This window comes from Gopherus flavomarginatus, chromosome 21, assembly GCF_025201925.1.
Source record: "Gopherus flavomarginatus isolate rGopFla2 chromosome 21, rGopFla2.mat.asm, whole genome shotgun sequence".
Taxonomy (NCBI): Eukaryota; Metazoa; Chordata; order Testudines; family Testudinidae; genus Gopherus; species Gopherus flavomarginatus.
The window spans coordinates 15,129,457-15,152,713 of record NC_066637.1 but is presented as its reverse complement, the minus strand read 5'-3'; the positions used below and the strand labels follow the sequence as shown (position 1 = coordinate 15,152,713).

At 52.0% G+C, this 23,257-nt stretch overlaps 1 protein-coding gene across 4 annotated transcripts in view; it reads left to right on the top strand.

Moving 5' to 3' along the window:
* The window catches only part of NBL1 (NBL1, DAN family BMP antagonist), a 30,554-nt gene extending 16,330 nt beyond the window's left edge, over positions 1-14,224 (top strand). For 3 of the 4 annotated variants that reach the window (XM_050931364.1, XM_050931365.1, XM_050931366.1), the window contains exons 2-4: positions 10,172-10,366; positions 11,638-11,749; positions 13,623-14,224. In XM_050931364.1, coding sequence (XP_050787321.1) covers positions 10,172-10,366; positions 11,638-11,749; positions 13,623-13,877 — 562 coding nt within the window. In that variant the 3' untranslated portion in view covers positions 13,878-14,224. Of the gene's footprint in view, positions 1-8,267; positions 8,362-10,171; positions 10,367-11,637; positions 11,750-13,622 lie in introns of those variants that run through there. The other variant, XM_050931367.1, reaches the window with a different exon arrangement.
* The last annotated feature ends 9,033 nt before the right edge of the window (positions 14,225-23,257 follow it).

Here is a 23,257-nt window from a genome sequence, read left to right as displayed (position 1 = left end):
CTGCAGTTCAGTAGAGCAAGACCATAGCTCCCAGCTCAAATTGGATTTCTGTGCTGGGTTAAGCACTTGTCTGTCTTGCTACCCCTGAGAGTTATTTCAAGACATTTCATGTATAACCCTCTCCCCTGTCTATTTCATTGTGACATTTATCAAGTTAATTGGAGGCTTGCAAAAACAAGTGTGGGATCGGCAAGAATTGGTCTCCTAAAAACTTTCACAGTTTGCATTTTTCTGTGACAGAGTTCAAAAAGTAAAAAATTAACTAAGTTTTAGTGAAAAGCAAATTCTTTTAAATTAGAAAATGCAAATTTTCAAGTAAATTCCACTGGTTTACATTTTTATTTAAAGTATTAGAAAAGCTTTCAGTTTTGTCAGCTTTCATTGAAAAATGTTGTATGCTCAAAATGGTGTGAAACTTACCCCTTGTATTGTCTGGGTAAGTAAATGAATATTATTTGAGTTGGGATTTTTTAAAGTGCAGCTCTTTGTAATCACCAGGAAGCACTGCATGAATAAAGTCCCTTATTTAAGAGGAGCCATACTCTTGAGCTTTCTGAAGCATATACGTGTTTCTTCCAATTGTTAACAGGCCAGATTTTCCAAAAAATTTGCTTCTGTTTAGGTACCGAAGTAAGTGATCAGATTTTCAAACAGCGCCGAGTGTTGGGTTTGGAGCTCTTTCAAAAATCTAGCCATAAATGTCCCAAGAGGACTCAGTGGAATCTGATGGGTACTGAGCACTTGTAAATCTGGTACCGGGCTCCTTGGAAAGATCCCTCCCTAGGAGGAAAGTGTGGGTAACTTTTCCTATATATAAAAATGATTGACGAATATAGTGGGTTAGTGACCTGGAGTGGCTAATCAATTGTGGAAACAGAACAGAATTTTATTTTTAAATGGCGCAGTTGGTAGAAAGTCCTTCCTATAACCGGGTGATAATCAGCTCAGGCCTCGGGCTGATTGGTTCTGTTTTGTGAAGAGAGTAATGCTTTTAAAAGGATTCATGGGAGTAATCCCATTCAAATCAACATGAACGCAGACGGCTTGGGTGAGTAAGGGTTTGCAGGATCAGGCCCCTTAGATTGTAACGCACACTTGCTAAATACATTTAAACTGTTGCCAGCCATGAGACCTGGCACTTTGTGGTGCTGTGAGCTGCAGAGCAGACTTGACTCTCGCTGAAGGCAGGGGGAACTGAGGGCACTCAGCCCCTGGCATGATTGGACTTCCCCACGGACAGAGTCTTCATTAAGTAATGTTTATAAAGCCCAAGTGTTTGTTAGGCACCCAGAATCCCAGAATGCCAGGTGTGTTCGTGTCTGTGTCCACGTGTGGCCTTATTCACAACTCGCCTGTGTCCCTGTTTTTATATATTTAGCAAAATCACAAGTGTTTGAATAAGATAAACAGATATAAATAGATTTTATAGCAAACTGTTCTGCCCACCTGCTAGGGTGTCTGACATTTTTGGTGTAAAATTCCCTATGGAAAAAGAGGGTAAAAACTTAACGAGATCTTTTCATTTTCCACAAGTGTTTGATTTCCAGGTGGCTCGGAACAGCTGCTGGCTGGGGGGTGGGAATGCAGCCTCGTTGGTCATTCCACTGGTCAGCTCTCAGCCGATGTTAGGGCCCTCGTTGTCCCATATGCTTCCATGGGTGGAGGGGATGCTGCTGGGGGAGGGGAGAATTGCCTCCTTGGCACTGTCATCCTGCTTTCTTGAGGTCCCTGCAGGGATCTCAGAGAGCATCTCCTCCCCTCTCATCCTACACCCCTGAGGCACTGAATATCTGGGCTTAAGTTACTGATGCTTGAAGTACAGTTGGTTTGGGCTCCATGCCCATAAGCCTTCGGTGAGGGGAATTCTGCAAAGGATGCTTGGAAGTTGCCAGCCTGGCTCCTGAGGGCGCTGCCAGGTGAGGTCAGAGGAGCAGCATGAAGCTGTGGGTGGGGTAGTCCCACGTCGTTATGGCCATCACCTGGCTGCGACCCCCTCAGGAGCCGGATAACATGGTGTCCACATCTGCCGGGGAGGTTTTGATGTGAAACATTCCCCGCGCCCAGGACTTTCTCTGTAGCATGTGCAGCTCACACTAGCCTGGGGAGTAGAAGACCAGTTCTACTTCTCTCCGCTCCATGCAGAGCTTTGGGCCCAGACCAGACTAGTATCCTCCCAGATTGGTTTACCCAGGCAGACTGCAACCTGGCCCGAGTAATGCAGCTTTTCCTTTCTGGGTGTGCTGATGTGATGTGAGTGTCTAGCTCTGGTGGACTCCCATGTACCCAACCCACTCTCCAGAGCACGCCCAAGACTTCAGCACCCATCTGCAGGCATGCCGGGTCCCATCTACAGCATGCTGCAAAATAGGATTGTGCTTCAGCTGGCTCAGAGGGAGAATGTGCTGTAACATGCTCTCTTGACGTGGAGGTGTTTGTTGATGGCACCTAAGCTGCGTTAACCCACTGACTGAGAGGCCAGTTTTCAAACCTGAGCATTCAGATCTGCTCTTAGATGCCAAGTGAGCAGTTGGGCAATTGAATCCCGATGTGATCCCTGAAGGGGGTGCCTTCGGTTAGCTGCCAGCAGTTGAATATTTCACACTTCATGTGAATGTTAAATGCTGAATTTAGACTAGTAGGGATGAGTTAGTGGCTAGAGCAGGAAACCAGGAGTCAGGAATTCTGGGTCCCTTTTCCAGTTCTGCCATTGGCCCAGCTTTGGGGTATATCTGTTAGGCCTTAAAAGTGTCAGCGCAAGAGCGCACGTGTGCAGATCTCCAATTTTGCAGGTGCCCAGAAGTTCATGAACACTTCCAAAAAGGTTGACCTTATGACTTTCTGCCTCAGTTTCCCCATCTGTCTAATGACTTGAATTTCCTGGGGTAGTGAAACTGAGCTAACCTGTGTAACTTTTGAGCTCCTCCAATGAAAGCTGCTGTAATACTATAGTTCACTGAGATTTAGTAACGTGTGTTTGTCTTATAAAGCTACTCCAGCCAACATTTTCAGAAGAGGCCGTAGACTTCAGGTGCATCTGTTTTGGATGCCAGTTTGAGACACCTGGAGACTGATTTTCGGAGATGCTGAGTCCCCGCATTTCCCATTGACTTCAACTGGAGTGATGAGTGCTCAGCAACTCTGGTAACTGGGCTCAAGTTTGGCATCCAAAATCACCTCTGAAAATTTTACCCTCACTCATCCTCAACCCTCTGCTGTCAGCCGGTGTTTTATTGCCTGAGTCATTTTCAGTGAAATAGATTAAATGCAAGTTTAGGAGTCATCACTGAAATTGTCTCTGTTTTCCACGGAGAATTCAAACGTGCAAACTTCAGTTTCACCTTCTGCATCTGCTCGTGGGTAAGGGAACCACAGGTGAACAAACACTCACCGTTGTCAGGCACAAAAGGGAAGCAACCATGAGGGCAGAAGGTTAATGGACAAAAATGCCAAGAAAGTGTGCTCTAATTCTCTAATTCTAGCTCCCACCTCCCTTCAGATTTGTTTGCTTATAACTTTGCCACTCTCCTTTCCTTTGGGCTGATCCTGAAAGTGCTTCATCGCCGTGGTGATTTGATCCCATCTTTGTTAGCTGGAAAGAGTGAGCGACCGCGGTTCAGCCTCTTGAGTGCAGGAAAGGCTGGAGGGTCAGAAATGCACTCTTCCTAACCCCACTAAGGTCTGATCGGGAATTTGAGTCACAGCTGGAGGTTAAAAAGTCCCCACATGTTCAATCACATTACATGTATGTGGCTAGAGGCTGCCTTAAGGCACTGCCTTATGTTTGGGGGGTCAGTGAGGTCATGTTGCAGAGGGAACCCCCAAATGCACTCGGGGCAACAGCAGCTCCTCCACTCCGGCTCCATTGGGTGATGCGTGGGATGGGGCCAGTGTTCCAGCAGGACCCCACCGCTCTTTGGGGAGGCTAGTTTGGGGAAGGTGGGGAGGGAAGGAGGGAATTGTGAGCATTCACGAGAGAATGTGCCGTTGCTAAACATGCCTCTTGCAATGAATGGAAGCCATTGTAATATTCCCTGTGAGTCTATGGAATAATAACAGCAATGACTCGCCTGTTGTGCCATTCGTGCCACCTGGACGTGCTCCTCTTCGGTCTCTGTATCGGTGCCGTTCTCACTCTGTGGGATTGGGCTGCTGGATGGAAAGTGACAATGTTGTTACAGGACAATCAGGAGCGAAAGCTGCTTTCGGTCCTTTCGTCATGAGAATGCAGCTGTGATTGTGCTGAGCGGCTGCTGGAGTCTTTAGGCCAGGATGCGCTAGGATCAGACGTCTGCTTGTTGGATGACTCTTCCCCTGTAACTCTTTGGGAAAGGATTAGGGAGTTGGGTTGTAATTGAGTAAATGTGGTTTTCTCTGGTTTCAGCATGCTGTGCCAGGTTAACTGACTGTGCCTTCTGGCCTGCTTGGTAGATTGGGGGTGAAATATAGTGGATGCCAGAGGTATTGCTTAATACAGCATCTTCCTGCTTGAAAGACGCCCTTTGGAATTTTTCTCCATTATAGGCTCGCATCTGATCCTGCAGGGAGTGGCCTGCTGCTATGGATTTCGGTGGAGTTACTCATTTGCAACTGAATGAGTGAGGTCAGATTCTGGCCCCAAAAGGCGAAGCAATGTGCTGGATTTGGGGATCTGCATTGCTGAAGCGACTGCAAAGGACGGAGACTGGTCCAGGGGGGAAGTGGAGATTGTGGGGCCCTGAAGAGAGGGAGGAGGGGGAGCCTTCACAGTCTCTGAGAGCATTGCTGGAACCGAGCTGATCTTTCTGCTTGAAAAAGGTTTGCCTCGGAGGAAAAAATGTGGCCCTGTGTGGAGAGGAGAAAGAATCCCTGTGTGCGGGGAAGCACCGTCTCGCTCTCTGGCAGACCGGGGGTCAGCACTGCTAGGAACATGCTTGTTTCTTCAGGGGCTGGAACATGTAATTTAGCTTGTCACGGAGGAATGTGCTCAATGTCTTTATTTAATAAGGAGATTGTTAACCTGCTGCGGTGCCTCGTCTTCCTTCCTCTCCACCCCTCCAGGCCCAGGCTAAGAAGGAACACGGCGCTTTTGTCTCCCAGCCGGTGGCTGCCGTCGGATGAGTGGGTTTAGTGGCAGCTCTGTTCGCATGACTGGCTTGAGCTATACCAGATGCAGACATGCCACAATTACATGTTGGGCTGGTTTTCAGCCCCAGCTCTAGTCCCTAACTCCCGCATGTAGGATATTTTCCTACACATTAGAGTCAGCCCCAGTGCTCACTGGAAGCTTGGGACTGGGGCCTCAGCTGCATGCCTAACAAATTAAAACACCATGGGAACATGGCCCATTCAAGGGCAAAGGGTTTGATGCTCTTGCCAGTGAATCAATAGGATCTGAGGGCGCTTTGCACCATCCAGAATTGGGCCCTTGATCTGGGCAAGGAAAACTCTTGTAGAGAATCCCCCTGCTAGCTGACTAGGCCTCTCCAAATGAGAGTGTTTGTTGTGCTGTTAGGGGCCCCGGGTGGAGAATGTATCCCTCCCTGTACAGGGAAGGACTGGACTGCAACACGTGCTAAAGTACTTCCCTGAATGCGGGCTGGGGTCTGTGCACTGGCTCAGCAGGAGTGCTGCTCATCTGTCACTCAGTCCCTGGGTGAGGCAGGAGCCCAGGTGCTGTGGAATTATCCTGGACACCCCTGGTGATGGAGCTGTGATGACGGACAGGTTCCTATCTGCAGCAGAAGTATCATTTCACAGAACCCTGCCCTCCCCCAGGCCTCAAGTGCTGACAGAGCTCGCTGCCTCACCGCAGGGCAGGCTGGGACTGGCTTCTGGCCGCAGAGGAGCCTGAGAAGCTTTCTGTGGAAAGAAGGAATCGCTTTTCTCTTTGGAATATTTAAGCAAGCGCCACGCCAACCCCAGAGGAAATATTAACATCCCCTTGGGGAGCTGCGTGCTGCATTTCGGGTCTCCCAGGAGCCCCGATTCTGCAATCAGATCAGCACAGGCAGATCCATAAGCCTGCGTAGAATTCCCACCCCCCCACCAACTCTTCTTAAATGTCAGTGGAAGCTGTGAAAAGGCTAGATCCCCGTCACAGCTCACCCTGATCCTGCAAACTCTTACGTGAGGAGCTCCATTGACAACGCTGGGATAACGCATGTCGATGAAGGCTGCTGTTGCATGTGTGGGTTGTAGAGACAGGTCTGCACGGCCGGAGCTGCGTTTTAAGCATGACGTATCAGCGCAATGAGAAAACAATGATGGTTTTTACATCAAGGCTAGCACAGTAAATAAATGAAACTCTTCATCAATTTCAGCCTAAGAGCTGATTGCCCGAGGTGCTGAGCACCCCTTCAGAGAGGCTGAGAGATGACAGCGTTCAGACTGCCCACCTCTTGATGTCTTCGGATCAAGACTGGGTGCCTTTCCAGGAGATAAACTCTAGTCAAGTTATTGGGCTCAATACAGTGGTAATTGGGTGAAAGCCTATAGCTTATGTTATGTTATACAGAAGGCCAGATCAGATGTTCTAAGGGTCCCTTAAAGTGTATGAATCTGTGAGTCACAGGAGCTGCTAAATAAGATGATCGTATTTTATAGACAACATCTGGGGACTCTCTAATCTGGTACATTTCACCCTGCAGAGTTTCCTGCAGATTATCTGAATGACAAGAGGAGGGACAGAAGGTTGGGACTCTCTTATCCAGAGCCTCCTCTGATCCTGGGATGTAATTTCTTTTGAGTTCCCAGCAAATATGCTTCCAGCAAAGCTTTTAGGGCTGGATCCATGTAAATCAGCGGGATTCTTTCTGTTGGTTTCCGTGTGGGTTTTGTATCAGGCACTGGATAAATAAATAGATGGAAATAACAAATCAAATGCTTCTAACTAGTATTTTAAGTAGTCCAAATGTCTGACTCCAGCCACAACTTCATCCAAACCCTCTGAAGGGGAAAAAAAAAAAAAATCTCTTATTTCCAGGAAGCCTGCTGGAACTTTTTGGTCCAGGCCTCTCTCTCTTCATATATTCTGTGTTTCTGGCCTAGAAGGAAAAATTGTATGTCTGGAGGCAAGTAACATTTGATGCTGATCAGTGTAGCAGGGTAATTTTGTACCTCCACCCTAAAGAAATCCTCCAATTCACAGACTGAGTCCCAGTCCTCGTGGTTAATGCAAATCGAAAACCTCACTCCACTCATTACTAGATTTGAATGGCTCCATAAAAACAAATTATAGAGATTGGTCATTTCCCTGGCTTCCTTGCATGCAGCCTGAGGTTTCCTAACCCCACTACCTGGTGTTGCCCTGCAGCGACGCCTGCTGGAGAAGTCTGGAAATGAAGCTGGAGGGGGTTCAAGACTGTGATTTCGGAGTCCCTAGCTTGTGCCTTTAGCTCTTTGCATTGAGTGAACTGGTTGCATCTTGTTTCTGAGCTAATGGAGGAAGCCATGGAAAGAGGGTTTGTTAACACTGACTAGTTTGTCTTTTAATGGAGGTAGCAGGAACTGGGGAAAGCCCCCCCCCCCAATCTAAATACCCATTTTACAACTTTCAACCCCTTTGGAGCAGGGAAGAGACAAACTCTGCTCCCCTGATGGGGCAACGGGGAAGAACCTCTGGGAATGGAAACACGTGGAGTTCCTGAGCCTGCATGCAAGGAAGCCTGATCGTGTATGGAAGGCGTCTCTCGATAGCGAGAGATCCCTTTGCTCCTCAGCGGAAGGCCGCTGTCTGTAAGCAGAAAACAGCCACGCCTACACAGTAATTCACTGTGTGCTTTCTGATCTAGAGGCGATGAATTCCTGGTCCTGATGCTGCAGCTCTCGGAGGACTGTGCTGTTGGCATATGTGGCCCTGGGCTGTAATAAGAAGCATTCGCAGCCCTAAAGGACAGTTACACTAGGCTCTGGTCTGCTGCTTAGGTGCTGCCCACTGCCTGCAGGGCTACTCTTAGCGTGAGGAAACGGAGAGGTTTCTTCACTTCTAACTTCTGAGCTCTCTGCTCCCTGGCAACGAATGACCATGGGCGATTTCCTCGCTGGCCCTGAATAGAAAACACACAGACTGATGCACTGCACGCTTACCCCAACTGAGAGCTGCAGGAGGGGTCAGAGAAGTGGCCTGACTAGCCCCAGAGGGAGGGGAGCGAAACAGTCACAGGATAATTAATATTGCCCGACAGCTGGAGACCACAGAGAACGGGATGTTGTCATGAATATTAACTAGGAAGAAGACTGTGGGGGAGGGAGGTTTACAATGCAAGTGCTTAGTCTCTAGACCAAGGCCTGGACAGCGGCTCAACCTCTTCTTGTGACGATTTTTTGTCTTATTTGGGCACATTGTGAGCAGCGACGGAAGGATTAAGATCGCTGCTGGCACAGGTAGGCATCAGCTGCTGGCCCTGAGTCGGTCTGTCACTGAATGGGCAGAGGGTTATGGTGGGAAATGTGATGAGGTGATGGAACAGAGTGGCCTCTCCAGCAGGTCCCTTGGTCAACCCAAAGGTAAAGGGTTCTGAGAGCACAGGGCGCCCTGCTCAGTGGTTTACAGGAGAGACCCTCATCTCCCCAGCTCTGCTGCTGCCAGACGGACTCAGCCTTGAAAGCTTTGGGCCCATTCAGATCGGGACGCGATGGTTCAGGCCCATCTATACCTACTGGGCTTTCCTCTGGTTCCTTCCACCTGGATTTCAAGGCAGTTTTGTAACCCAAATGAATAAACCCTCCAAAGACTATGGTGAGGTGGCGAGGGGTACGTGTGCGTGTGTGTGTGTGTGTGTACACTGAAGCATAGTGCCCAGTGAATTCATTACCCCACAGTATGTTGGTGGCAGAGCTGGGAACAGATCTGTGATCTCCTAACGCTAAGATATCTGCTCTCACCAGTAGGCTGTAGTCCCTCTGGAGAGTAAGCTACTTCTTTTCCTGGATGAAAGAGCTTGGTGCAAGGTAACACGTGTAACCAGGGACTAGTGACTGTGGATTCAAGCCCTTCCAGAAAGGTGTGGTTTGGCCCAGCGCCTTCAGTGTAGGGTCCAGGTGGTAACTGACCTCAGTCCCTTCCATCAGTCCCACATGGGAGCCGTTCAGGAGAAACTTGGTTGGAGGTTCTGTTCCTGCAGGACGTCTTAGCTCTGATGTGTTGAGCTCCCTTCTGCACCTATTTCTGCTCAGGCTGGTTAGGGGTGGCAGAGAGCTCTGGTGTGCAAACAGGACCAGGTCTGCAAGCGCTCAGAACTCTCCACTGCCTGAGGGGCCATGCCTGCTGGCTCTGGTTACTAGCCCAGTTCTCATGGCAATGTGTGGAGCATGTGTGCAACCAGAGAGGTGATGCACTAGATACAACCCCCTGTCTTCCCTAGGCGGTGGTTGAATCTCTGATTTCCTCACTCTGCTCGCCAGGGTCTAGAAGGTGTTTCTGGCCTCCCAGACTGCCAGCTGCTGAGAGAAGGGGCACCCTCTCATCCCAACCCCTTCCATGCCACCCAGCCCCACTCTGTGCAGTGGGGGACCTGGTCATGCTTAACAAGTCCCTGTGCCCACAGCAGGACAAGACGGTAGGACTGTGCCAAGTACAAGGATGCACCAGGTGCCAGGGGGAGGGAGAGATGGTTGGAAAGGGGTTTGGCCTCTCCACTAGCAGATTTAGCTGTGGAGCAGACAGAGCTGGAGTAGGGTGGTGGTGGTGCATTTTCAGGACAGTAGGTGGTGGAAGAGGTGCTTGGCTTCCATTGCTGTGGTCCATCCTATCCTCCACCACACATTGTGGCACCTGGGCTTGGTCCCCCATAAAGCCCAAGGGAATGATTCACCCAGGCCCCCTCCCATCAGGAGCAACCCCCAGCATCTGCCCTGCCATTCACTCCTGTCCCTCTAACCCGGCTTGTGATGGATAAACGCCTGGCTTGCAGAGAGGCCAGTAGTGCAGAGGAAGGATGGACCAGACTCCTGCACTTACAGCATCACATAGGGCCTGATTTATAGGGCACGAGGGATCGGCGAGTGCTCACCATCTGGTTCATAGTCTGAGGCAGGGCCCACAGGAACCTAGGCAAACAGATATTAACATGCTCCTTCCTCCCAGGAGGCTTGTGGGGCTTAGTGCAAGAAGGCTCCTCGGGTGATGTGACATCTGAAGGAGGGGACGGGGCTCACTTTCCCACTTGCTCAAGCTTTGCTCTCTGGATTCTAGTTCTAGGGTTTCGGTGGAGCTGGCCATGATGTTCCGGTTCCTGGTGGCTGCCCTCTTCCCGGCTGTGATCCTGGCTGCGCCACCGCCCATTAACAAACTGGCCCTTTTCCCGGACAAGAGTGCGTGGTGCGAGGCGAAGAACATCACCCAGATTGTGGGGCACAGCGGCTGCGAGTCTAAGTCCATCCAGAACAGGTACCGGGGGGAGCAGGCTGCAGTGCAGCCCAGGGCTTCTCTAGATGTGCCTTGTTTCCTTCACTCTTCAGGTTGGCGACTTTGCCTGATGCAGATAGGGTGACCAGACAGCAAATGTGAAAAACTGGGGGTAATAGGAGCCTATATAAGAAAAAGACCCAAAAATCGGGACTGTCCTTATAAAATTGGGACATCTGGTCACCCTAGATGCAGACTCCCTGCTAAGGGAGAAGATTTTGCCCAAATGGAGTCAATTGCAGGATCAGGGCCCTAGTTAGCACCATCTTTACTTAGCAACACGGGGCTGTTGTATGGAATCGATGGGTCGGGTGGCAGAGCCAGAACTAGGAGGAGGTTCCTAGAACAGGTTGTTACCACGTGCCAAGCTGGAGTCAGAGGGAGACATTGACGGAAATGTGCACTCGAGCCCTCATTTCCCCCTTAAGAGACTTAAAGCGCAGGGTGACTCTTTTGCGAGTGACTTCAAGCTGTGGTCACCCTGGTGATGTCCTCTCCTGGGAGAGTCCAGGAGCAATGCCACAGCTCCTGGGTCCTGCTCTGTTCACTGACATCAGGAGACCGTAACGAACTGGCTTTTTTGTGTACACCACTGCCCTCTACTGGATGGATTCGGAACGGCTCAGCTGTGTCATTGGCCCTGTATTGCAATTGGTTTTTCCCAGGTGGCAAGCTGGGCTCTTGATGCATGAGAATCTGAGTTCTCCCCCCGACATCCCAAGTGGCTGTGGTGTGCGTTCAATGTTTATTGCAATGCAGCTTTATCTTGTTAAACTGCTGGGGCACTCTGTGGCCTCCTTGAGTCAACATGCAGCCCATATGTGTCCCAGTATATGACAGCCAAGGCAAGGATTCCTCCTTCCTCTCCCCACCACTTCCATCCAAGTCCTTCAGCCCCACCTCGGCTTCTCTGGTCCATTGGATGCTGGCTCACTGTAGGGCATGTGAGGAGCTTCTCATGGGGAAGGGGAGAAGGATGCTGCATTGAGACGCTTCCTGCTTCATCACTGCAAGAGGCAGCTGGAGCAGCTCTGAGCTGCTGCAGAGAGAAGCCCTGGCTCTTTCCTCTCTAGCCACCTATCTCCAGCCTGTCCTGGTAGAAGACCATGATCCTGCTGCCTCCCTCGCCTCCCGCAAGCACTGCCTGCTACCAGAGCCCTAGGCAGGGAGCGTCTCGTGCATGGTTTGCATCAAGCTCCCAGTCCCACCTAACGCTCAGCTTCACGGGCTTTACTCCTGCCTTTTCTTCACAGGGCCTGCTTGGGACAGTGCTTCAGCTACAGTGTCCCCAACACCTTCCCTCAGTCTACAGAGTCCCTGGTGCACTGTGACTCCTGCATGCCCGCCCAGTCCATGTGGGAAATCGTGAGTAACACCTCCTATTCTATGCCCTGTTCATATCTGGGGATGGCTGGCTTTACAGTTCGAGTGCAGGCCTGGGAACTGAGAGACCCGGATTCTAGTCCTGCCTGTTTTTGCGCCTCAGTTTCCTCACCTGTGTCATGGGCATAGGGTGATTTGTTGATGCCTCTGAAGTGCCCTGTGATCCTCAGATGGAAAGTGCTAGTCAAGGCAAGTCTATTTCTATGAATAATAATACTAATAAATACATAAATGTTTGCTGAGCCATCCCCCCGTGACTCCATGCATTATTCATTTCTGCTCTCACGCTCACATGCCCTGTCTTCTGATCGCTCCCTTTGTCTCCGCCTCCCACTCGTGGCTTTGTGCCTTCTTCCATGCCTGAAACAGCCTCCCACGTCCCATCTGCCAGTCACCCGCCACTCTCCTCGCCAGCAATGTCTCTGCACCTTCGCACACCCCAAGCCTCGCCCCATTTCGCCGTGTGAGCCTGGGAACAATGCGGGTTTGAGACCGTGCCTTCAGGGCTGGTTCAGTGACGCCCCCAGTGCTATGTGAATCGCTACATTCATACGTAGGGCTCTGAAGCCAGCTGGTGCTAGGAGTCAGGAGAACTAGGGTCTGTCCTGAGCTCTGCTGCTGGATCACTGGGCACCTTTGGGGCAGGTGATTTGGGGCAAAACTTTCCAAAGCCGCCTCTGATTCTGGATGCCCAGCTAATGGGTGGCGTTTGCAAGGGCCAGCCAAGTTTCTTATTATACCTCTACCCCGATATAACGCGGTCCTCAGGAGATAAAAAATCTCATCGCGTTATAGGTGAGACCATGTTATATCAAACTTGCTTTGCCCCCCTCAGTTCCCTGACCGTCCCCTCCAGAGACCCCCATCCCTAATCACCCCCAGGACCCCACCCCCTATCCAACCCCCCTGCCCCCGACTGCTCCGACTCCTAGCCACCCCCGCCCCCCGACAGGCACTCACTGGCAGTGACAGGAAGCCTAGCAGCCCGGCCCCAGCCCACTCCACTCTGCTAGCTCCCAGCCGCGGCGCTCTGCTTCCTGCTGCCGGTGAGTGTGGGGGGGTTGGGGAAAGGACGCCCCCCGCACTCCCCTGTGGCGGGAAGCGGAGCGCTGCGACTGGGAGCTGGCGGAGTGGAGCGGGCTGGGGCCGGGCTGCTCCGCTTCCCGCTGCTGGTGAGTGCGGGGGGATCCCTTCCCCCAAGCCCCTCCCTCGAGCGACACAGCTGGGGCTGGGGCGAGGGAAGCAGAGCGGGCTGTTCCTGGCCCCCTGCTAATCCCCTGGGCCAGTCTGGGACTGTGGGGCCCCCAAAAGTGCCCTCCCACAGCTCCTGCCCCTCACACCCTGAGGGGGAGCCCCTGACCGCCCCCAAGACCCTCTGCCTCCCTTGGCCCCGGCCTGGCCCTGTACCCTTAACATGCCGCTCAGAGCAGCGTGTCAGAGCTTTACTGCCTTGTTCGCGAACCCGCCTTATATCAGGGTAGAGGTGTATTTGATATTTCTATCGCAGTAGTGCCTGGCTGGGGACTCGCTGTGCCAGGAGCTGTACAGATGCAATCCCCTCCCCCTTCCGTTGGCCAACATCAGGGATTGAACCTCCAGAGCTGAAAGTCTCTCCAGCTTGAGGCTCAGAGCTATAACAGACGTGCATCCTCTGAACGTGGGACGCTGACCACTGGGTTATGCAAACTTCTAGGAAATGAGGGTCCCTGCCCATAAGAGGTTCCAGTTGGACAGGGGCAGAGTGGGCTCCGAGCTGTGTGCCCCACCCTGCCCTGCCCTGCAGCAGGCTGGGGGTATGTGTTGGAGGGGAAGGGGACTATCTCCCACTCAGTTCCCTCCTCTTCCTCTGATCAAGGTGACACTGGATTGCCCGGGCAACGCCGAGATCCCCCGAGTCGACAAGCTGGTGGAGAAGATCCTCCGCTGCAGCTGCCAGGCCTGCGGGAAGGAGCCGAGCCACGAGGGAGCGCTGTTCAACGTCTACCTGAACGCAGAGGAGAACCTGCCCGCCGAGGGCCCCAACCCCCATCACTACGTGCACCACCAGCAGGAGGCAGAAGAAACTCCCATCTCCAACCGCCACCGCGAGGAGGAGGGGGGCGAGGAGTGACCCACGCCCTCCAGGACTGTCCTTCCAGCCTGCAGTGCGGACAGGGGGTGGTGCACAGGGGAGGGGGTGGGGCTGCGGGGTGATTACCTGTCTACTAACTACCCATCATGCTTTGCTCTTAGCGGCGCTGTGGGGTGGGCAAGAACGTCCGAGGCGCAGACGGGGCTTGGGCTGAGACGTGGGGATGAGAGCGCGGGGGGATCTGAGCAAACCTACTTGCACATCATAGTGATAATATATTGTCGGGGGTGGGAGGTCAGGGGCAGCAGCCGGAAGGGGCAGGACGGGACCCTTCGGGGACTGAGGGTGGCACAGGCTGGCTCTGCAGGGTTTGGAACCGGGCTTCTCTTCCTTCTCTGTAGTTTTAATGGACTCTCGCTGGGAGACCAGCCTCTCTGCTCCACCCCCTGCTGCTCTCCTGGGATGTCTGTGAGGGTGAGCGATCTCCCGCATCCTCCTGGGAGTGGGGCAGCCCCCCAGCCTCCTGGGAGTGTAGGGCTGCCCTCTCTGCTGCCCCTAGGGATGGGTGCTGTAGAGAGACTGCAAAACGAGGGGATAGGAAGATCTTTTCTTCTCCATACCCAGAGGAACTCACTGATTGAAACTGCACCCAGCTCTGGGTTCAGGCAGGTATTGGTTCTTGATTTGCCCCAAATGTGACTCCAGGAGGGAAATGGGGGAGCCTAAAAAGGGTTTTATCCTCAGTGCTGGTTATCCGCGGGACGGAGATGGTGTGTGCTGGGCATGCCGAGCGCTGAGGGTGAAAGGAGATGCATGTGCATGCTGGGGCCTGGGACAGGAATGACACGGTGGCCTATGGGGGCCAGGAGGGCTGGTGGAAAGGAGTGGAGGGTCTAGGGACTCTGCATTTCTCCAGCACTCCCATGCTCTGTATTCTTTGGCTCCTATTGGTCTTGCCCCAGAAAACAGGGTGTTTCCACTTGCTCATGTCCCTGGGTTTATTGATGGACCCTGGCACTCCCTCCTATCCCTCGTCCTCTGGAGTGGGTCAAGGAGAAGCAAAGCAAGGGGCAGGAGGGACTCTCCTTGCTCGCTGCCTAGTCTGAGTCCACGGCAAACCTGGCGTGCACCCAGCCGAGAAGGAAGAGCTCCCTTGGGGGAAGGCAGGGGAGGGTCAGGGGACTTGGGGGAGGCCACTATCACTCAGAGGAGTGGAGAATCCAGGCAGCACTGGCATCTCCACAACTTGGGAAGGGTCAGTGACTGGGAGATATTCAGCCACTCAGAGTGGGAGCTGGATGCTCACTAGCCTGAGTTGCTGGTGGTTCACTTCCCAGGGGCCAGCCAGAACTGGGGCTCAAGGCCTAATGCTTTACAAGTGGACCCAGAAATCTTCCTTCCTCTCCCCACCCCGCCGCCCAGTCAAACCTCCTGCCATATTTGCGTCTGTTCCCAATGGTTTTGTAAGGCACTGCTGGGCGTAGAGGGGCCTCCCTCTGCTCTGTCTGGCACCTGAAAGGGAGGCTCTTCTGGGAGGGAGTCAGGGTGCACAGTGAGCCCTGGGGATCCTCGCTCAGTACAGAGCTCGGTTGAGCCAGCGACAGATTGGGTGGCATCCCTCTACCAGGGAGTCTGGGGCACGTGTCATAGACTCTTCTCCAATCTGCCCCTCCTGCCTCGGCTTCTCTGCAGCACTTTAACAGATAGTAGCGGGAGGGGGTGAGTTGATCTCCTTGGTGGGAATGGAACTTAGCTGGAAATTGCTCCTTATCTCCCCTTCACGCTGCCGGGGATTGTGGAGACGTTTGGTTGGGGACCTGGGGGCCAGCCCTGCCTGTCTCGCTAGCCACCTTCACTCTGTTGTATAAAGCTGATCTCTTTGTTGCTTTTCTGACAAAAGCTTCCAGAGCTTGTCATCAATATATTTTTCCTTTTGACGGGATTTTTTTTTCTTAAATAAATTAGTTTTAACTTCCATGCCTCATCATTTCGTGGTTCTTCGGCAACGGAGCCGAATGCAAACCTACTGATGCTGGGCCTGAACTGGGTTTATTCCAAGCAAAGCTAGGGCAGAATGGAAGCTGGGACTGGAGGGCCTGGGACGTCTTTGAATTTCTGCTACACTTAACCTATTCAGGGGAACTGTTTAAAAATAATTCCTCAGTTTATTAACTTCTGCCCCTTAAAGCCACCATTACACAGTGATCCAGTGCTGCTGCCCAGGAATAGAAACAGCCAACAACCCCCTGTCCCTGAGACTGGGGAGAGCAGGAAAAGTCACTGGCACAGCTGGTATATTTGGTGTCCAATAACATTCTCTGGAGTAACAAGTGCAGGGACCATCTCTCTGCAGAAAACTGAGTGGTTATAACTATGTTACCACTAGGTGGAACCCTTGATCCAAAGAGAATATCCACAAAATCAAGAAAAGTTTCTGGGCCTCTTACCTGGATGAGCCTCAGGGCATGTTTGAAGTTCTTCTTCCAGGTTTAAGAAAGGAGGAATCCAGGAGGTTTGGGTTAAAATGAGTGGGATAGTCTCAAATGACTCCTGTTCCTAAGGGTTTAACTACTCGGGGGTGCCGATCCTGTTTGGAGCTGGGTTCCTCCTCTGAGGGTATGTCTACACTTGCAATCGGAGGTGTGACTGCGACTCAGCTAGGCGTACCTGTGTGAGCTTTAATCGAGCTTGCCTAGCTAAGAACGGCGGTGAAGATGCTGCGGTGTGGACCCCGGCACAGGCGAGCAACGCTCAAGGTGGTTTGAGCAGAATGGAAAGAGAAAGCCAGCGGCAGGTAAAATCAGTTTGGGGGCTGATGATAATCTAAAAGTGTGTGACCATGCTCCAGCCACCTCTTGACCTGGAGAGATGTCTGCAGAGCAGGGATGGCACAGGCAGGCTGTCTGGGCACTGGGACTACCTCTAGTGATCAGAGAGGCATTCAGTCTCTATCATCCAGTCCCACCACTGGGAATACCAACCAGGGGGACAACCAGTGCCAGTAGCTTTTGGACAGGATGCTTCTCCACTAGGAAATGGAGTGGGGCCACCAAACAGCCAGTAGCTGTTAACTCTCAGTCCTTATAGATCTGGTCAATCTGACAACCTAGAGATGACACTGATCATCTCCATCTTGGGCATTACTGGGCCCACAGCATCTGAGCACCTCACAGGAACATCGGATCTAAGGCCCAGATCCTCAAAGGGAAGATAAGTCAGGCACCAAAATATCTGTGAGGATTTGGGCTTAGATGACTTGCCAAAGGACACATAGGAAACAATGCAGAGCAGGGAACTGAACCCGCCTCTCCTGAGTCGCAGGCTGCAGCAGGAACCACTGGGCCACCTCTCACTCTTGGACTGCCTAGCTGTCTCATCTGGCTACTCCTTCCAAATCACAACCCCATCTCTGTGCCACTGGCAGTGAGGTTGGCTGCTGTGAAATTCACTCTGCTAGGCAATCCTAGAGTGAAAAGAGGAGGAGAAGACAGCAGAGCTGACTCTGGGAAAGCCAAGATCCTCTTGTCCTGCAAATGTTCCCAAGAAGGGAGAGCAGGAGAATAGAATCGATGCAGGGAAATGCAGCCCAGGCTGGCAGGCTTGTCTCTGCACTGAATGGTGTTCATGGGACAGCGGCAGCAGGATTTTAACATTGTTTTTAAAATGTGGCTTTAATCAGCCTGAATTAATCTCTGCAGCAAACAGAACAAAACGCTACACTCACAGACTTCAGCCATTCTTAGCAATGGAAGGCCTGATTCAGATCCCACTTCCCCCCCCTGTACATTGACTGAAGTAAAACCAGTATATTGCTAGTGGTGGAAAGTGGGATAGCTGCTAATCTCAGCAAAATTGTGGCCATCAGCCAAAGACCCCCAGATCTGCTTTGCAGCAAGTGTTTTTTGCTGATGAGAGCTTAAGCAATGAGGGCCAGATCCTCAGCTGGCGTAACTGCATAGCTGTAATGACACCAGTTTAGCGTCTGATGCTGCCTGACACTTTCCTTGCTCTCAGCACAGACCGTGGTTGGGGCTGAGGAAATGAAGTCCCAAGATTAGTGGAGAGGAGAAGAAAAGCTCCCCAAGCGATTTGTCCTGGGTGCATCTCGGGGGTGGGAGTTTGCTTTTCCCAGGTGCGCCTCTGCCGTGCAGCAGTCTTTTGGTTGTAGCAAGGTCCCCCGGCGGTGCTGGTTTGCGTGACCTGCAGAACCTCGGGCCAGTCTGTCTCAGCAACTCATTCCCAGCGAGCTCCAAAACCCACTGGGCTTTGGGGCGACCTTGAGATGAGAGGGCTGGCCGAGGGTAGATGGCAGAGGGAGGTTAGAGGCCTTAGCAAGGCGGTTTCAAGCTACGTGGAGCCTAAGGAATGATAACGGGGGGTGGGGGGGAGCTTCCTGTGATTCAGAGAGAGACACGCACTCCCCCTGCCCCACTGAGAGTTAAAGGGCCAGAGGCCATTATTCCACATCAATTGTATGCATCCCATAGAAGCTCTGGAGCAGTCTGAGATGGGGCTGAGCCCAAGCACTCTGGGGTAGGACTGGGCTGAGCTCTGGGACCCTGTTCCAGGAGCCATCAGACCAGCTCTTCACCGTCTCTCCTTCCCAGCTGGGTTTGATGTTGTCTTTTGTACCAGGAAGGAACAGAGCCAACTAGAAGGGTGGTTCTTGGGCCACTCCCTGTGCTGATCAGTCTGAGATCCTGTCACGGCCCCCTCACCACCCAGCCCCTGCCCCCCCGCACACCTTTCCTGCAGCAGCCAAGCCAGAGTGCCTGGGGACTGCTAGGAGCCAAGATGGAAATGAACTCAGATTAATGTGTGGAGACAGCTTCCTGCTCATTCCCCTTCCCTGCCCCCATTTTGGATGTGGTCTGTTTCCCTGTGCGTGTGGACTAGACCTCATTGCCTGCAGCTCCCGTCACTCTGCGCTCTCCACTGGTGGGGGCAGGGTTGTGTAATAAAACTGGGCAGATCCAGCTTCTCTCTGCACCCTGCCTGGTTTCTTTCTGGACGGGTTCCTGCACGTCCTCGTGCGGTGCTCAGCAGGGAACTCAGTTATTGTGCTCCAGCATAGAGGTGAACAGACAGTCCGCGGGTGCAAGCGAGGTTAAGTGCGGGGTGCAGCCTTCTCTGCCGAGTGGTGGGACATCTCCGGAGCCCTGGCTCTCTCGTGCTCTGAAGAGAGCAGGGTGCAAAAGGGGGCAGGGTGTGGCTGGAGAAGGTGGCATCTGGCACATGTTCTCAGGCAAGATCCTTACGCTAACTAAGCCACTTGCTCTGGGCTCCCTTCCTGCTGCTAGTCTGGGGCAGCCTGGCCGCTGCCCAAGTATGCACCCATGAATGACAGGATGGGCTCCCTTCCTGCATGCCCTGCCCTGCTCAGCGCCAGATGTTTGCCCACGCAACACCCTGCACTTGTACAGAGAAGGATCAAGGTCCTTGGCAGGGGAGGCATTTAGACTGTCCAGTCTCCATTAATTCCAACTGGGAGCCGGACATCCCAGTCTCTCTGCTGGCTACACAGCTACAGCGACACTGTAGAGAACCATAAAGCGCATTTATTCTCATGGGTCACCTCAAAAGCTGGTAGATGCAAGCGCTGGAGCCGAATCCCTTTCTGCATTTCACCACAAATCGCTGTGCACAGCCCGGGAATGGCCTCTCTGGCTAGGCTGAAGTCCCTCCATCACTACCAGTCACCCCAGCATATGCACCTCCAGGGCTGCTGCTTTATTGTCACGTCTCTTCCCAGCAGGCCATGGAGACGGTCCTGCATTATTGATCCATGATGGATGACCCCGTCCTATTGCTCTTGCAGCTAACGGGCTTGGTGTCCGGATTCAAGTGCTTTCAGGATAACTACAGCCAATCACTGCTCCGGAATGGGCCAGATTTTAATTGAAATCTGGGTGCATTAGTGGGAGAGACCTCGGGATATAAAGCAAGGGCGGGGGGGGGGGGCGCGTTTCCCAGCAGCTTCTCTCGAAACGGCCCCTTGGTCTCATTTACAGCCTGGTGTTGAATGATGGTGGCCAGATTTTCCAAAGCCCTCAGCACCCAGCAGCTCCCAGGGGGCTCATTTTGGGGGTGATCATGGGGAATTTTCCCTGGCCCTTCATGACATCTGCGTTGGGATTTCTTAAGGCATCCAGACTATGGGCCTGAGTCTGAGCCCACTTGCACAGGTGTAACGCCATTGCTGTCAATGGGAACTCAGCACTTTGGAAAAATCAGGTCACTTGTCTGGGAGCTCAACTATGGCCCTAGAAGGCTCACTTCAGGCTCCTACTTGTGAAAAATCTTGGCCTGACCTGGACTGTGCCACATTCTCCCCATTGGTGAACTGAGCCTGATGATATTGGGCCTGGAGGCTAAGGTGCTTTGGGATTCCTGGCGGAAAGGCACCATATACCTGCAAAGTGTGGTTATGTCCTTGTTGCCAGGGTAAATCTCTGCAGATTCAGGAACAACCTGATGTTCTGCCTCTTCTGCTACTGGCGTTCGAAGTGTTTCCTAAACAGTCTTGGGAACGGTCTCGTATCCCCTGCTGCCTGGATCGCAGCCCCCTGTGCTCTCTTCTTCTGCAGCAAATGCACAGTGTGGAGAGGCAGTGTGGGTTTCCTCCTACAGTCAGAGCAGTGTCATGCTTAAGAAGAACATTGTCTCTGGGCCTAACAGCAGGTCCTCGTTGGGCCATGATTTTTTTTGAAAGTTCTGCAGAACAGCATGCAGGGCTGACGTTCAGGGATCCGGGCTGAGCGATAGCGCTGCAGTGTGAGCTATTGAGAGAGCATTGGCCAGAGTTTTTGACGAGGTGGCAAAGAGCATCTCTGAGAAAAGCCATTCATTTGAATCATTCCTTTTTGTTCATTTCCTGGTTTCCTTTTAGTTCTGCCAGCAGCCCCTCATGATCAGGGACCAGCCTTGTCCTGCAGCAATAATTCATCCACGGGCCACTTGAAGCCGTTCACGGAAATCTGGAGGGTTTGCTTGTCTCTTTCTCCAGCTTCCTGTCGTGAACTGTCGGTGCGGGCTGCTCACCTCTTCCCCTCTGCCTTGAGGCAGAACCAGGAGCACAATAAACTCTGGCTGGCATTCACCCGCCCATCTGGAAAAGGGAGACAAACATCTTACTCGGGAAATGATGTTAAATATTTAAAGCTTCACTGATCCATCAGAGTTGCAGGGAAAATAGGCCAAATTCTGCTCTCTACTCTACTGGTGCCAAACCAAAGTAACCCTGTTGAAGCCAAATGCATTACTCTAGTCCATGAGAGTGCAACAGTGCAGAATCTGGTCCCACCTCTGCAAATGTGAATCCCAGAAAGACATTCTTTTGTAGCATGAAACAGTCCAGTGGCTGGATAATTAAACAACAGCAGCAAATTAAATATCTTAGAAGCACCTCAAGGTGACTTGTTCAAAACACAAAGCTTTTTCCCCCTCCACATTGATTGGAGCTGCTCTTGATTTTAGGTATTTAATAAGAGTTAAAGATTTGAAAGGGTTTTTTTTTTGAACTAAGTAAAAATATGAAGCTCTGAAAAGGCTCTAGGGTTTAGGGAGGAGGATCAAATAGTTGTCTTATTCTTTATATTGCTGTAATGCCTAGGAGTCCCAGCGAGCGGCCAGGATCCCATGGTGCTAGGTGCTGTACAAACACAGAAAAAGTCCCTGCCCTATAGAGCTTCCAATCCAAGTATAAGACAAAAGACACCAGATGGATGGGGGCGGATACAAGGAAACAATGAGATCAGTTGGTGTCCATGTTCTCTGAAGACAGGACAAGAAGCAATTGGCTTAGTCTACAGTGAGGGTGATTTAGGTTGGATATTTGGAACCACTTGCTGATTCTAAGTATAGTGAAGCTTCTAAGGAAGTTATCTAGGGAGGTTGTGGAATCTCCACCATTGGACGGTTTTAAGGACAGTTTGGACATACACTGTCAGTGATGATCTAGGTATACTTTGTCCTGCTGAGCATGGGGGCAGGGGAGTCTGGACTGGATCAGTGGTTCTCAACCTTTCCAGATGACTGTCGCCCTTCCAGGAGTCTGATTTGTCTTGCGTACACCCTGCCCCACCAGGTCACCTCACTTAAAAATGACTTGCGTACAAAATCAGACATCAACATACAAAAGCGTCACAGCCACACAATTATTGTGCTGACTTTCTCATTTTTACCAACACGTATAAAATAAATGGCTTGGAGTACAAATATTGTACTTACACGTCCGTGTGGCACTTAAGCCTGTTTTTCACTTGTGAGCCTGATGTGAACCCCGCGCCGTGGGCAGTGAGGCTGAAGCATGTAACTTAGCTTTGTGGGGCCCCCTGTGGGGTGCAACCCCGGGCAATTGCCCTGCTTGCCACCCCCTAATGCTGGCCCTGCACGTGTGATCCCCCCACCCCGACACCTGTCCTGTAACCCTCCTGGGGGCTGCAATCATGCTGACAAACACTGATCTAGATGAGCTGATGTGCCCCCTGGAAGACCTCTGAGTACCCTCTGGGCTACCCTTACCCCTGATTGAGAGCCATTGGACTAGGTGACTTCTGGAGGTGCCCTACAGTTCTATGACTGTGTGAATATTGGTCAGCGTGCTGGGCTGTGGTCTCAGTACACCAGCAGCCTGTTTCAGGATTTAGTAGGCATGACAGTCACTGCACCCACAATGGGTAGGGTGACCAGACAGCAAGTGTGAAAAATCGGGACAGGGGATGGGGGGTAATAGGAGCCTATATAAAAAAAAAAAAAGCCCCAAATATAGGGACTGTCCCTATAAAATCAGGACATCTGGTCACCCTAACAACAGGTCCTGTTGATGTCCTTGGGACTCTCCGGCCATGCAGCAGAGGCCTTGGCTGGGCATTATCCATAGTAGGTTTGGGGCTGGATTAACACCCAGGTGAGAGTGGTACTGGGCAGGAGGCGGTGGAGTGGGAAACAGGAGCTGGAGATGTGGCTGACACACGCGGCTGGTAGCGGAGTGTGTTGAGGCAAAGGGAAGAGAGATTCAGGTGACTCTGTCAGGCCACCTCGCCGTCTTTTGGAGACTGATTTCTGTGTTGCACCCATCTGTAAATGCAGGCGCCCATCGTCACCCAGGGCCAGTTCCTCAGAAGGTGTCAACTGGCTTCAGTGGAGCTATACCTGAGTTACGCCAGCTGAGGCCTTGGTCCATGCCTAAGTCCAATAGCACAGGACTTCGAGGGGGAGGAAAATAAGCAAGAAATGGTTAAAAAACAAAACAAAGCTAACTTCTCCAAATGACCCCCAAAGAGTTTTCCTCTCCCTTGTTGCCTTAGGTTGTAAGTGAGAACAGTTGGCCCTCTCGCCCGTGTCCCGTCCCATGCAGACAGGTCACCCAGCGTGGTGTCCAGTTTTCAAGTGAGCAACCCAACCAGGCTTCTTCCACT